The sequence below is a fragment of the Lissotriton helveticus genome, chromosome 10 (assembly GCF_964261635.1).
Source record: "Lissotriton helveticus chromosome 10, aLisHel1.1, whole genome shotgun sequence".
In the NCBI taxonomy this organism is placed as follows: Eukaryota; Metazoa; Chordata; class Amphibia; order Caudata; family Salamandridae; genus Lissotriton; species Lissotriton helveticus.
The window spans coordinates 725,041,994-725,054,843 of NC_136071.1; the positions used below are offsets into that span (position 1 = coordinate 725,041,994).

The 12,850-nt window shown below is 44.9% G+C and overlaps 1 protein-coding gene across 2 annotated transcripts in view; it reads left to right on the top strand.

The window, feature by feature from the left end:
- DYNC2I1 (dynein 2 intermediate chain 1) overlaps nucleotides 1–12,850 on the top strand; it is a 519,500-nt gene that overhangs the window by 202,724 nt on the left and 303,926 nt on the right. For both annotated transcript variants that reach the window (XM_078663277.1, XM_078663278.1), the window contains one exon: nucleotides 10,084–10,186. In XM_078663277.1, the coding sequence (XP_078519403.1) occupies nucleotides 10,084–10,186 (103 nt within the window). The remainder of the gene's footprint in view (nucleotides 1–10,083; nucleotides 10,187–12,850) is intronic.

Genomic DNA, 12,850 nt, shown 5'->3' on the forward strand with positions numbered 1-12,850 from the left:
ATCGAGCTGTGGCAGAGGGTATTTCTGATCCCCTCGGTGCCTTGCTGACCCGTTACCAGCCTTGTAGATCTTTGAGATCTTCAGAGATGAATCTGTTGGTTGTCCCACGTGCTAAAAAGGTACGCTGGGGAAACAGAGCTTTTTCCATTGCTGCCCCCAAACTATGGAATCTGCTACCTCTTGAGATTAAGATGCAACCCTCTTTGTCTTATTTTAAAAAAGCGCTTAAGACCTGGTGTTTTGTCAGGGCATACCCGTAATTAGGATCATACTCTGATAGCTGGTATTATTTGGTTATGCGCCTTGACGCCCACCGGGCTTAGTTGCGCGATATAAATTGTTTTTCATTTCATTTCATTTCATCCCCTGTCCTTACTTTCCGCCAATTCAAATACCTCCAAAACATTTCTTGAATCCAAATGCACAAAGGATCGTACCAGGTGCTTCCATTTTTCCCCCCTTCCCAGTGAAAAGCACCCCCCAACTTTCCCGCCCCACCCTCCACCCTCCAACCACCCCATCGCGGCGCTCAGACCTTGGTCTGTGCATGTGATGTGCGCTGTACTAGGGTCCGGGCATCATTTTCAAACATCAAATAAACCATAAAGAAACCAGATTAAACCCTCTTAAGTGAGTATCCTAACACCCAAACACACTACACAATAACACCTTCACCCCCCCGCACCCCTCAACCCCCCCCCCCCATCCCCACAGCTCCCTCTTCCCCAAATCTTCCAACGGAGTAACAATATTCAATATTTAGCTAATTAACCCCTCCAGCTTGATTTATCAAGAGAGTCCAGATACTCTTTTGCTTTTATCTCTGACGCGAAGTAGATCGTATTTCCCTGATTGATAATCTTGAGCTGGGCTGGATTAATAAGATGCACTTGAACACCTTTCTCTTGAAAGGGCTTAATAAGTTGCCTCAGTCTCCAGCGCTTTTCCACTGTGGAGTGGCTAAAATCGGGCCGTACAAAGAATGAGACCCCTCTGCTGGTTCTTTTAGAATCCAGCCTTGCTTTATCAGATATTGCTTGTCGTAGAATGAAGTTCCCAAAGAACACAAGTATAGCCCGGGGTTTATCGCCTTCTTTTGCTGGTGTTCGTAATTTGAACGGCATACGGTGGGCCTTTTGTATCTCTTTTAACCAGTTCCACCCAATCAGTTCTGGGAAAGCTTCCTTGAAGAGATCAATATTGTACGACCTGGTGTTGGACCCCTCCACCCCCTCCTGGATCCCCAACACCGAGGTTGTTTCTTCTGTGTCGATTTTCGAACTCTTCAAGTTTCCATTGGATATCCTTTATTTGTGACCCCTGTGACTCTACCTGGGCCACCGCATTTGTTGCATCCAATTCCATCGCCACGATTCTTTCTTCCAGATTTGTCACCCTATCCCCCATGCTTGCGCACGCTTTAGACAGTTTCCTCATAACCCCCTGCATCTCTCTCATCCCCGCCTGAGTTTTCCTACTGTCTTGCCGTGACTCTTCCCTGTGCCCAAGAATAGCTTGATGGATTGTATCCAATGTGGGGGGAGCCCCATCCGATTCCACCAGTTGCGATTTACCAGGGAACGTGCCGGAAAGTGGCAGAGCTGATGAATAATCCCATCTCAAATACTTCCTCTCCCTGTTCTGGATACCACTTTGGGTGGCCGTCTTTTTAGTTTTTTTAGTGGTAGATGGGATATTTTCATCACTATCTTCAGGGTCAGATTCTAGGCTGCTGCCCACCTGAGACGAACTCAGCACATCATCTGACCACTCTGCACCTTCTGATACCGAGAAGAAGCAGTCACTGGGATCTTTATCCTTATCTGCATCAGCCCTGTTTTGGTCCGTTATAACAGGTAACTCAATCCCATTATTGGCTTCATTGGTGACACATCTGGGGTGTTTACTGATTTGAACAGCCTTTTCAAAGCCCCTTTCTAATTCACCCGATTTATGTCTGCCATTCAATGTCTTGGTGCTACCATTATTAATATTGTTACCGCTTTGGCTCCCAGGAAATTCCAAACTAACAGAGTATTCTGGTAGGGGAGCCTCCCCTACTCTCCCAGAACTTATCTGCATTGGCGTTAAAACTCATACATTCTCGCCGCCTTTATTGCCTGGATCTTCAGCCCGAGAGTGTGTGGTCATATCCCCTTGCAGCTGGACTTGCATGTCTGTACATTTTGGGTTGCCGGCGTCTGAGCCATCCTGAGACTCCTCTCGGACAATCGCTAGGCTCACCTGATTACCGCAACGGACAGTCCCATTACCGGCACTTGACACCGGCACAGCCGCCCCTGCTTCAGCTTGCGTGTCTTTCGTCCGACAGAGCAACTCCGCTACCGAAGGACCCGCCGGGCGATTTTTGGAGGTTGCTCTGCCCCTTCCTCTCCTGAGCGCTGGCGGGTCCGGGGAGAGGATCTGCGGCGGGCGGTTGGGAGAGCCTTCCAATGCCGCCGTATCCAATGCATCCTCCAAGCGGGTCTTTCGAGACACTGCTGCCGCCGTCGCCTTAGCGGAATTTGCCACCACCTTCGGCGCCATCGACAAGCCGTCTCTCGCCAGTTGCACCAGAAACTGCAGCAGGTACTCCTCGATGAGGCTAAATCAGGTGTAGCTCCGTTTGTTTTAACCGGCTTCTGCTGCGAGGGAACTGCATCAGGTTAAGGGTGGGGGATCACGGGGAGGTATTACAGTGCTTTAATCTGCCAGGATTAACTCAATCTCAAATAATGCTGTCTCTACTGGAACTCTGCCACAGCCAGCTGGCACCGCTATCGGCCTCCTAAGCGGCGGCCATCTTGCCGCCCCGCCAAAAGTAACCCCATGCAGGGACTTTCCTATTGAATAGAATTACCATTTCCGACCAGTATTTCCTCACATTTTCTCTTATTAAGAGTTATACCCCACAGAATGAAGATTACATGTGCGGACCTTGATTTAACGGATAAACACCGCACAGAATCCCCAATTCGGTGGATTTGGCGCTTGTAAATGGGAGCTCTTCTTTGGGGGACTGGAGGGAGTGCGTTTGAGAGAGTTTGGGAGTGAGGGGGAAAATTAGTTCTAATGGAGGAAGCATTGGATGCTCTCACATTTCCGGAGAAAAAGTTGGAGTGGAGCAGGAGATCAGGCTTAGTGGCTGTAGCGATTTTACTGGTAAAATTGGGTCTGGTGTTCCCACACCTGGTACATTTGAATGTGGGAACACTGGGCTAATCGTGATCAGCCATCGTGGTATCCCACTCAGGAATACCTCAAGCCTGACTTGTAATCAGGACCGTAGCATAGAAACTCTCTAAAATAGTGGAGAGACTAGTTTTGAAATCAAGAGTGTTGCTGGCCACTTAAATTACCTGTCCTAACCCATCAATAATATGGCCTTAGAATTTCTAGTTTTTATATTTTATATTGGCACATAGTCTGTGTTAGCAATGTCTGAATCAGTTATGAGCAATGGAACTACATATGCTGGCTAACACAAATGGTGCTCAATCAAATTCCCATATATAAGATGATCAACAAAGGGGTGGAGGCAGAAATCCTTCTTTGCACTGCTTTCCTTTCAAACCAGACTATAAATATCTAATTTGCACTGTCACAACTTATTACATTTATTAGATGAATTGAGACTTGATAGTGTGATTAAAATGGCTGACCCTTTAGGATTCATGTGAGGTTTTCATTTTCATAGCAAGATTAGTTATTTTGTTTGTTAAAACAGAACTATGTCCACAGAGCATTAATGCTGATGATTGTTTAGCAGGGCTCTCTCTTACAAACTGCAGGTTTAGACCTTGAGTGTTAATGTGTATTACCTCAAAAGAAAGGTTGCTTGTGCCATAAAACCTTATTGCTCTATTAATTTATGTGCTGCCATTGGCTAGCGTTTAGTTATATTTAATGGTTAAAAATAATCATTTACAAAAGCTCAGTTGGTAGTGGTGACTTCGTCTGGGGTATGCAAAACAGTGTTTTTCACTTCTTTGCCTGTCTTATAAAGGTGTTTTATACAGAAGCCTTCTTTTTGAATTCAAGCTTTTGCATATTCAATATTGCGTTTCTGTTCTAAAACGTTGTTTTACGAAGGGAAGTTTTGAATTTTAAGTTGCTAGATATTTTACAATATTTTAATTTTCTATCATTTTGATTTTCAATTTATATAACTTGAACTTTTGGGTAAACCAGTCTTGAATCGCATTGTTAGTAGATTTTTTTATATCAACATGGGCAGTTCTGTCTGTATGGTGGTCAAGTGTTGCAGGTTCTGAGTCACTAGTCGCTGATTAGTTTATATTTAAGTGTACAAGAGGATTTATGTTTTGTCTCTAATGCTTTTTAGGACTCGCGCCCTGCGTTGCACTGCGTAACAGTGCTTCGCAGCGCAAGACATTTTGTAATCGAAAAACGGGGTTTGTAAGCTGCCCTAGGAATCACACACGCTCGTGCATGTGATTTTCCTTCTGTGGGCAGCTATTGGCCTTTGCGTGCGTCTTTTAATGAAAGACTGCACGCAATAGGCCACAGGCGGGCGCATTGCTCCGCCCATGGCCTATTGGTGTCTATTACGCGCTTGGTGCGCGTAATAGACACCAATAGGCCGTCACGTGGGTCGCAGTGGCGCGCGCGCACCACTCGCACCGTTCGCGGGCTTGTTTATATTTTGCAGCAGCGCTACGAGATCTCTAGCGTCTTAGATTTTCATCCTTCGAAGCAGGTGATTTTTTTTTTTGTACCTGCTCCTCCGACCTACTCTGCCGGCTCGAAGGAGCGTTTCTCACTCTTGTTCTTTTTTTTGTGTGCATATTTTATATAGCGCAAACTTGACCCGGCGCTTTACACGAGCACCGTATTCACATTACACATTCAGGCACGGGGAGATTACTTGATTTGCCCAGAATCACAGGATGTGGGCGTGACCTCGAGGCTTGAACCCTGCACCATCGCCTTTTGGGCTCCCCACAAGGCTGGAAACCAGGGCAGCGCTGCTCTACCATGACGGAGGAAACATGGCCTGCTGCCAGAGAGGGACAAGCAGAGGAAGCTGGACACCCCCCCCGCCAACCAAACATGCGTTTCCTGGAGATACCAGGGTTGAACCCATGGCCTCCCACCAAGTTATATGCCCCGCCCATACGTGCTCTGCCACCACCACAACAGACAGCACAAAAGCCGCAAAATCCGATGAGGGGGCTGCCAGAAAGAACCCCTCCTGGTGAGTGCAGCTGGCCACCGCCCCACAAAGATGGGCGGATGTGGCAAGCCCAAAACCCAGCCTTGGCCCTAAACCTGGAGTCTCTGGGATAACAAACAGGGCGCTCCCGCTTTACACCCCCCGTGTGCCAAGTCCTCTTGCCATTGCAAGAAATTGCGCCAACCAATGACTTCTAGTTATTGTACCCTGTAGTGCCTTGCCCCCCCACCTCCCAATCTACTCTAACAGACCCAGTCCATTCTTCTCTGCCAAAAACCTCACCCTGCGGAGCCTGCTTCCCCGCCTTACCTTGTAATCCGACCCTTTGCTGCACTTCCCTAAACCCCCTCCACGAGGGAACCCTCGTACATCGCCGCTCCCCTGCCTCGGACCTTGCATCGCCCTTAAGTCCCCCCCACCCCCCCACCCATTGCATCACCCCAGGCCGAATTCCTCTTTTTGGATACTGTGGGTGATTAATCATCTGCCCAGGATCACACGCCGAGATCTAAATATCATTATTCCCCCGCTCCAACGTCTGCAGTTCTCCACGCAGGGCCCCTCCGCTCCTGCATCCACCCCATGCACCACTCCTATGCCGATGCTCCCACAGCAGCCACCCCCCCGCCCCCTCCCGACCCTCCATGTATCACTCTAATCCACACACCCGGTCTGTGGCACTCCGAGATGACACTGCACTGCACCTGATCCCCTGGCCCCAGTGGGACGAAAGGCCAAGGGCACGAAAAGTGGGCCTCGAACCCCAAACCAAGGGTCTCACTCAGCACCTCTTTCCAAATAGCTCAATCAGCACCCTGCACAAAGTGTTCAAGCAGCACTCGCACAAAGGTCGCCTACAACATGTTGCACAAAGACAGCACCACCACATCCAGCACTTTTAACAAAGGACTCAGTCAGCACTTTTGTGCAAATTGTTGCATGCAAAGTCCGTGCAAAGGGCACCCTGATCACCATTACACAACATGTCCCCCCTGCACAAAGTTCGCACCCATGGCAATGCACGGAGGCAACAGCCACACTTACCAGTGAAGCATGCTTGGAGTATGCTGAAGGAGGCCTCCTGCACACTTTGTAGTGTGGAGTCTGGCACATTTACCACGGGCACGAACCCGCGAAAGCCGACCTGAGGTATTTACATGATCTGTGAAGTGAGTCGTTTTACCTATATGATATGCGTCCCAAAACGAAGAAAGCTGCATTATGTTGAATTATGCAGTGTCTGTTAGTTGTGTGATTCACAGCAACGCCCTTATCCTCCTTAACGCATACAAATCTCAGGTTTCTTTCTGTTTCTTGTTTTAGTGTAATACTTAACAGCTTTTGCTACACCCCTGCTTGTGACCTTTTCATGAGCACATTAACATACAAGGCTGCAGTTACATTCATGTCTTTCCAGGCGCTGCAACAGTGAAAGAGAGACTTCCACCAATTCCCAAGCTCTAAAACTGTGGGATACAAAAAGGTTGTTATTTCCTCAGAGCAACACACACAATCTGCAAGTAAGTAAGGCAGCAGTACCATTCCCTCCATTTTTAGGCCCGGCCTATGAGGCATTTTATAATCCGATATTATATTGCATATATAGAGGGGCTTTTGGTCACAGGGCTCCTCCATTGTTTTTTAAAATTATCATTGTTTTCACCCACAACAGCATAGGGCAATCGGGCAACCACTTTTATAATTGCATTTGTATAGCGCTTACTACCCCTGACGAGGCATAGAAGTGCTTTATGGCAAGTAGCTCGCTTATTGCCCTTCATTTTTAGTGACTACACAAAGCCTGTGTGCAGTGTTCTCATCCACCTAAAATTGTTCCTTTCTCCTCCGTAATAAAAATGATTTTTATTTTGCCTGCAATTCGGCTGCCCAGTTGTGTGAATTTTTTTCCCTGGCGGTTAGACTCCTGGTCTGCTCCCATTTAGCACCAAATTCTGTAATTTCTGGACATGCAGCTGGTGACTCTATGCTGCTAGGAACTTCAGGTCTCAGGATATCCCAGTTTCAAGGTGCCTACAAACCCAAACTCTGAACAAAACAATGTTTCCAATTGACCCTTGGCTCTTTACCACCAACATTGAGACGCTTGATTTTACTGTGTTAGGATCTTGTCTTTCCCTAAAGGTTGCATCCGTTGTGCTGTGTCATGTTCACAAAATTCCAATGGATCGCGATAAGCTAGTGACCCTCCCCGAATAGCATTTTAAGAGTTACTCTTTCGATCCAAAGCCTGCGATCCTCCATGTTCTCAATTTCATTATAAATAGGATGGCAGTCATGGTCCATTAATGGTTTCAAATACTATTATGCTGTGTGTAAAGAACCTGAGCAGTGTTCTAATGCACACATATTGATATATGTGGTGATAAAAAAACAACTTTAATAACTTTGCTGCACTGTATCTCGGGGCAACCTTCGCACCACCCCCTTTGAACTAGGCCTTGACTGCTCAACGAAGCTGTCACAGAGAGCTGAGGAGACTTGGGGCAACTACGTTCCATAGCAGACAATTAGTAGCGGACATCTGCAGTCCTACCCGAGATAGTGCTAAACTGTGACGATGACTGCAAGGATTGGGGAACATACCTGAAACAAATTATGTCCAAATGGAACAGGTGATATCTCTGACCTAAAGAACATTTCTGTGTAAAATTATTCATGACATACTCTGCGAGCTTCCCACTGCTGAATCTGACCTTCCGTCAGGATATCAGTCCATGCCTGCTGTCAGATAAAGTGGTGGACATGATGCACAATGGTGAGTCTTACAACAAGTTTGTGTAGGAGGAGTTCAGCAAAGATGCTCTGAGGAATATGACTGTGAAGGGCATCATGATGCCGGGGCAGGACTGCTTCATGCTGAGTGCTATGCGTGACTTCAGCACCATGTCACAGATCTTGCAGAGCAGCTGTACTTGCATCGCTGTCTGTGAGTAAAAGAGCTCTAAAATTGTGGACATCATCTATGTCAAGGACCTTGGAAGGGTAGACCCATTTACGGAACGCCCCTCAGCACCATCACCAAGTTCTACAACCACCCACTGCACTTTGTATTTAAAGTCACCAAGCTTGATACCGTGCTGGAGGAGTTCAAGAGAGGTGAGGCCAAAGTCTAGGTCTTGTAGACCCGCACATTGATCACCAGGATTTGCTTATAGCACGGTTTGGTGTTTGAGAGCACTGGATGCTATTTAGTTCTTACTGTACCTTTGCAATGGCCAGCCAATTAGTTTCAGAGAGTTTTGCAAGCTAAAGCTTCTGTGCCTACACAACACTACTACCCAGCCCATTTTTAGTTCTTAACCTTCTAAATAGCGCAGCTGTCTGGTTTGCTAAAGACTTCTTGGGGACATTCAGAAAGCTTCACTGGGAATGCATTTGGTCCATTGTTTACCAATGGCTTTGTTGTTTGTAAGTCACATATGCTTGGTTGCTGACTTTATTTGTTTGTGTGTCCAGCTACAGTTTGTACCTCCAGTGACCCTATCCTTTCACCAGGGTTCGATTTCTACTTTCCACTCTACACCACTCCAAGCCCCTGCACTCCACTCTGCACCACTCTAATCTGCATCACTCTACTCTAAGCCAATGCCCTCCATTCCACTGTACTTTACTCCAAGCAAATGCACGCTTCACCATTCCATTCTAGGCCTCTCCACTTTACTGTGCACCACTACACTCTATGCCACTCCACTCTGCAACACTGCCCTCTAATCTGTACCACTACATTCTGCACCAGTGCACTCTATGCCAATCCCCTCTACGCTACTCTAATATACTCTGCACCACTGCACTCTACCCTGCACCACTTCACTCTATGCTACTTCACTCTACCCTGATACAATCTATGACCTGCACTTTATGCCACATTACTCCATACCATTGCAATCTATCTGCACCACTCCACTCTGCACCACTTTACACTTTGTCATTATTTGCAACACCAATATCTCAAACTTTCGATAATGCGAGGCCTATTGCATGGTAAATGCTTGTTTGTTTATGTTACTTAAACGGGGGTCGAAATTCTAGTATTTTCTCATTTGGAAACATTGTTCTGAGTCATACTGTGATCTGAACAGTCTTACTTGATTATTTTCGGCATTTCACAATGCATGTTATTATTTAGCAGCCAGTTTAACCCCTTCGATGCTGATGACGGCCCCCAGCCATCATGCATCACGGGGCTCGTGTGCTGATGACGGTTGGGGGCCGTCATGAACCCGCCTACTTCGAAAAACGCCGCACAAGCGCAGCATCGCAGCCGCGCCCAAGGGGTTAATGAATGTTCTCTTGGATGTGTCACATCCATCGCTAGCAGGGAGTATGCAAGTGTTCTCTGTGATTTAATATAGATTGTATCATGGAGTCACTGTGCTTCTTTTCCCTTTATTGTGCGGTAACCTCTCTCAAGTCACTGCGTAGAAAGGTTTCCTAGACCTTCAAAGCCACATTCACCATTACATAGAGGGATGCAAGGTTGGAAGTCTTGATATTTTGTCATTTTAAAGAGAAATATAGCAGGAAAGATGCATTTTTTCAGACCTGAACATACAACAATATTTTTGTGCACAGTACATGGGTCATTTCGACATGAATACAATAATAAAGAATGCATTGGCTAGATTGAGCGTTAAAGGATAGCAGCTGTCATGACTGCTGCCAATAGATGCCACATTAAAAGTATGCAAATATTATATGATTGTTTTGTGTGGACAAGTACTAATTTTTACATATCTTCTTAACTGCAAGTTTTTCAAATGAGTAGATATGACCAGGTTTACATTTTTTAAATTATATGTATAAATACTACTATTTATTTCAAGGTAATTCTTTATACTGAAGTAAACACTTTATATTTTATATAGAAATCTCAGATGTTCAAAAAAAGGGATCTCATCGAGGAGTGTTCATCGATTTTATATCTGCCAAGCAACGACAAATCTGTCAAAAAATGGCTAATAAACAGAAGTAGGTGCCATTTCTTTATTTATATTGTGATTTCAGTTTATCTGTTTTTTCCCATTAGTATGCACCTCCGTTTGGTTGTTTATTTTTGTTTCAGAAAGTAACCCAACAAATGTTCCTCCTCTAATTATTTTTCTCTCGCATACAAGCCTAAATTGCTACTAATGTATTATCGTTCCTAGAACATTTATTTTCTGCGTTTCCTTACTTATATTAATTCTCACACTTTTGGCATTTGATAGTTTGCGTTCTGTCTATACCGTGGTTTGTCGCTTTTCAACTATATACCTCTTTTTGTACCAGAGTTGCTATTTTCATTCAAGGGTTTAACTCACACCGGTCAAAATCAGAAAGGAGGGGTTCTTCAACTTCTACATGTTTGTATAGGATAGCTTTTTAGAATATTCACTGAGTTATCTTTTACATGGCCTTATAATGAAACCCCAAAACCCACTATATGATTCGTTGTTCGCCCTCATCCTCAGCAAACGTCTTCTGATGTCTCTGCACACAATGCATCTCTACACGTGCAGTGTGTCACCAACAGTAAAAACTGTCCAGTCCTATGAAGTGATGATGGAAAATTGGCCACCCTACTTGGCCCTTCCAGTGATGACTGCGAACCATGGCTGTGAGGCCCACTAAAGGGGACTGTCCTCTCCTGGACTTCTCAGCACAGACCATGAATGTGATACCCGGGGCAGTGGGGCCACTTCTCCTGGGCCTTACAGCACTAGACCATAGCTGTGAGGCTCATCGGATGAGACCACACTCTCCTAGCAGTCCTTGTGAAATCTACTTCCCCACTCCTTATGGTGAGGTGGCTAATTCTGGCGAGCTGATAAAGAACAGGTGTTCTGTTATCTCAGAAAGTGAATGAACAATATAGATGCCTTTAAATCTTGTTTTTATCTTGTCACATTTGCTCTTTATTGAGAGACATAGGTCAAATGTCACCTTATGTCTTACAATTTGCCGTCAGAGAAAGTACCGTAAACTCAACCTCCAGGATATTATAAGCAGCAAAAGTTAGAGGAATTTGTAAAGTGAACTGTCTGACAATTGTTCTGTACGAAGAGTATGAAATGAAAGGCTGTAGGATGTTAGTTTTTTTCCTAACACATTTAAAAAGCTTGTAAATGAACTGTACAACACTTCAAAACATATTTTAGTAGTTATGAAAGCACTTTTTGTAATTTTGTGTATTGAAAAAGTTTTTAATAGGATGAAATGAAAACAGAACACTTTACTTGGTGATATGCAAATGATAAACATTTTTGCGAAACCCAATTTTCACAGATTATTAATTATACACTATTTAGTTTTATCAGTAAAAATTGCATGTTAATGGGAATATTTGTGGCCATTTCAATAAAATATATGCTGTTTGACATTTTCAGTGTGCTACCAAATCATGTTTTAGTAATACATTTATTAAAAGTGAGCTTTTAAACATGGACTGAGAAAGATTCTTGCCCCCGCCCTGATAACAATGTTATTGGTGAACTAAGAGGCAGGTCAGGGGTTATGTCTACCCTATATTTGGGTTAGATTCTTACAGAGACCAAATGTTTAGTCTATTCATGAAAAAAAGAGTGTTTTGTACAGCATAAAATGCTGAACTTGCATATTTGAAGTTGCTCTCATATGTGATAATGAAGAAAAAGCCTCTGTATAATATAATATTTACTAGGAGCACACAATCTGAAACCAGATTAAGTCAGTGCCTGCTGTGTAATAATGGAACAATGGCTTCTGTGCTGGGTAGGGAGCCATAGGGGTAGGTGGGTGAGGGTGGAGCCTGTTCTTCAATTTTAGAAGTTAGAGATTGATTCTTATCATCAAGGACTCCAAGCCATTGCCTACTGCTGTGAGGTCCAAGGGAGGAAGGAACACCCCCATGCCTTGAAGCGCTGGACCACAGTGGGAAAGGCCCTCCCTGGGGCCTCACAGACATGTTCAAGTGCTGCAAGACTCGAGGAAGGACGATGCCCTGGCCTTGCTGTGCTGGACCATGAATGAAGGACCTGGAGGGGCCCTTCTCCCATGGTCCTTGCAGTCCTGGTCAAGCACTACGAGGCATAGAGAAGTTTGCCTTTGATCACTTCTGAAGTTGAAGTAATATTTTCTTCCAGTTACTTTCCTGTCTGCAAGCCGACGTTAATGTCTCCAGATCCCAGTCCACCTGTGAAATGGCTAAATAAATGGATGGCCCATTGTAGAGTGTTTCACTGCCACTGTTTTCTTTCACAAAAGCACAGCACTGTTTTAATAAGCATGATGTTGCCTCTATCACCTTGCTGCATAATATATGTTTCTCCTAGTCAGTACTCCCTAAGATATTTTGAAGCCCACCAAGGGGGGCTCTCCTCAATTGCTCTACGCCATTTCTCTTTATGTTTTACGCATTTTAAATTTGAGAAATGTTACTTTGTTGTTGAAGCAAGAATTTGTTGTTTAATGTTATATCCCCAAAAAGTCTGTTGAAATCTTTGCTCTTTTGCTCTGGTTTAGACATTGAAATACTGGCTATTGGGATAAAGTGCAGACCAGATGTAATTCTAGAGCCTGGGCCCCCTCCTCTGGGCTTTGCAGCCTTAGTCTGCCTTTTGACTAGGATTGTGCTGCAGAAATACCACATACACATGATTGCCACCCCTGCTTACT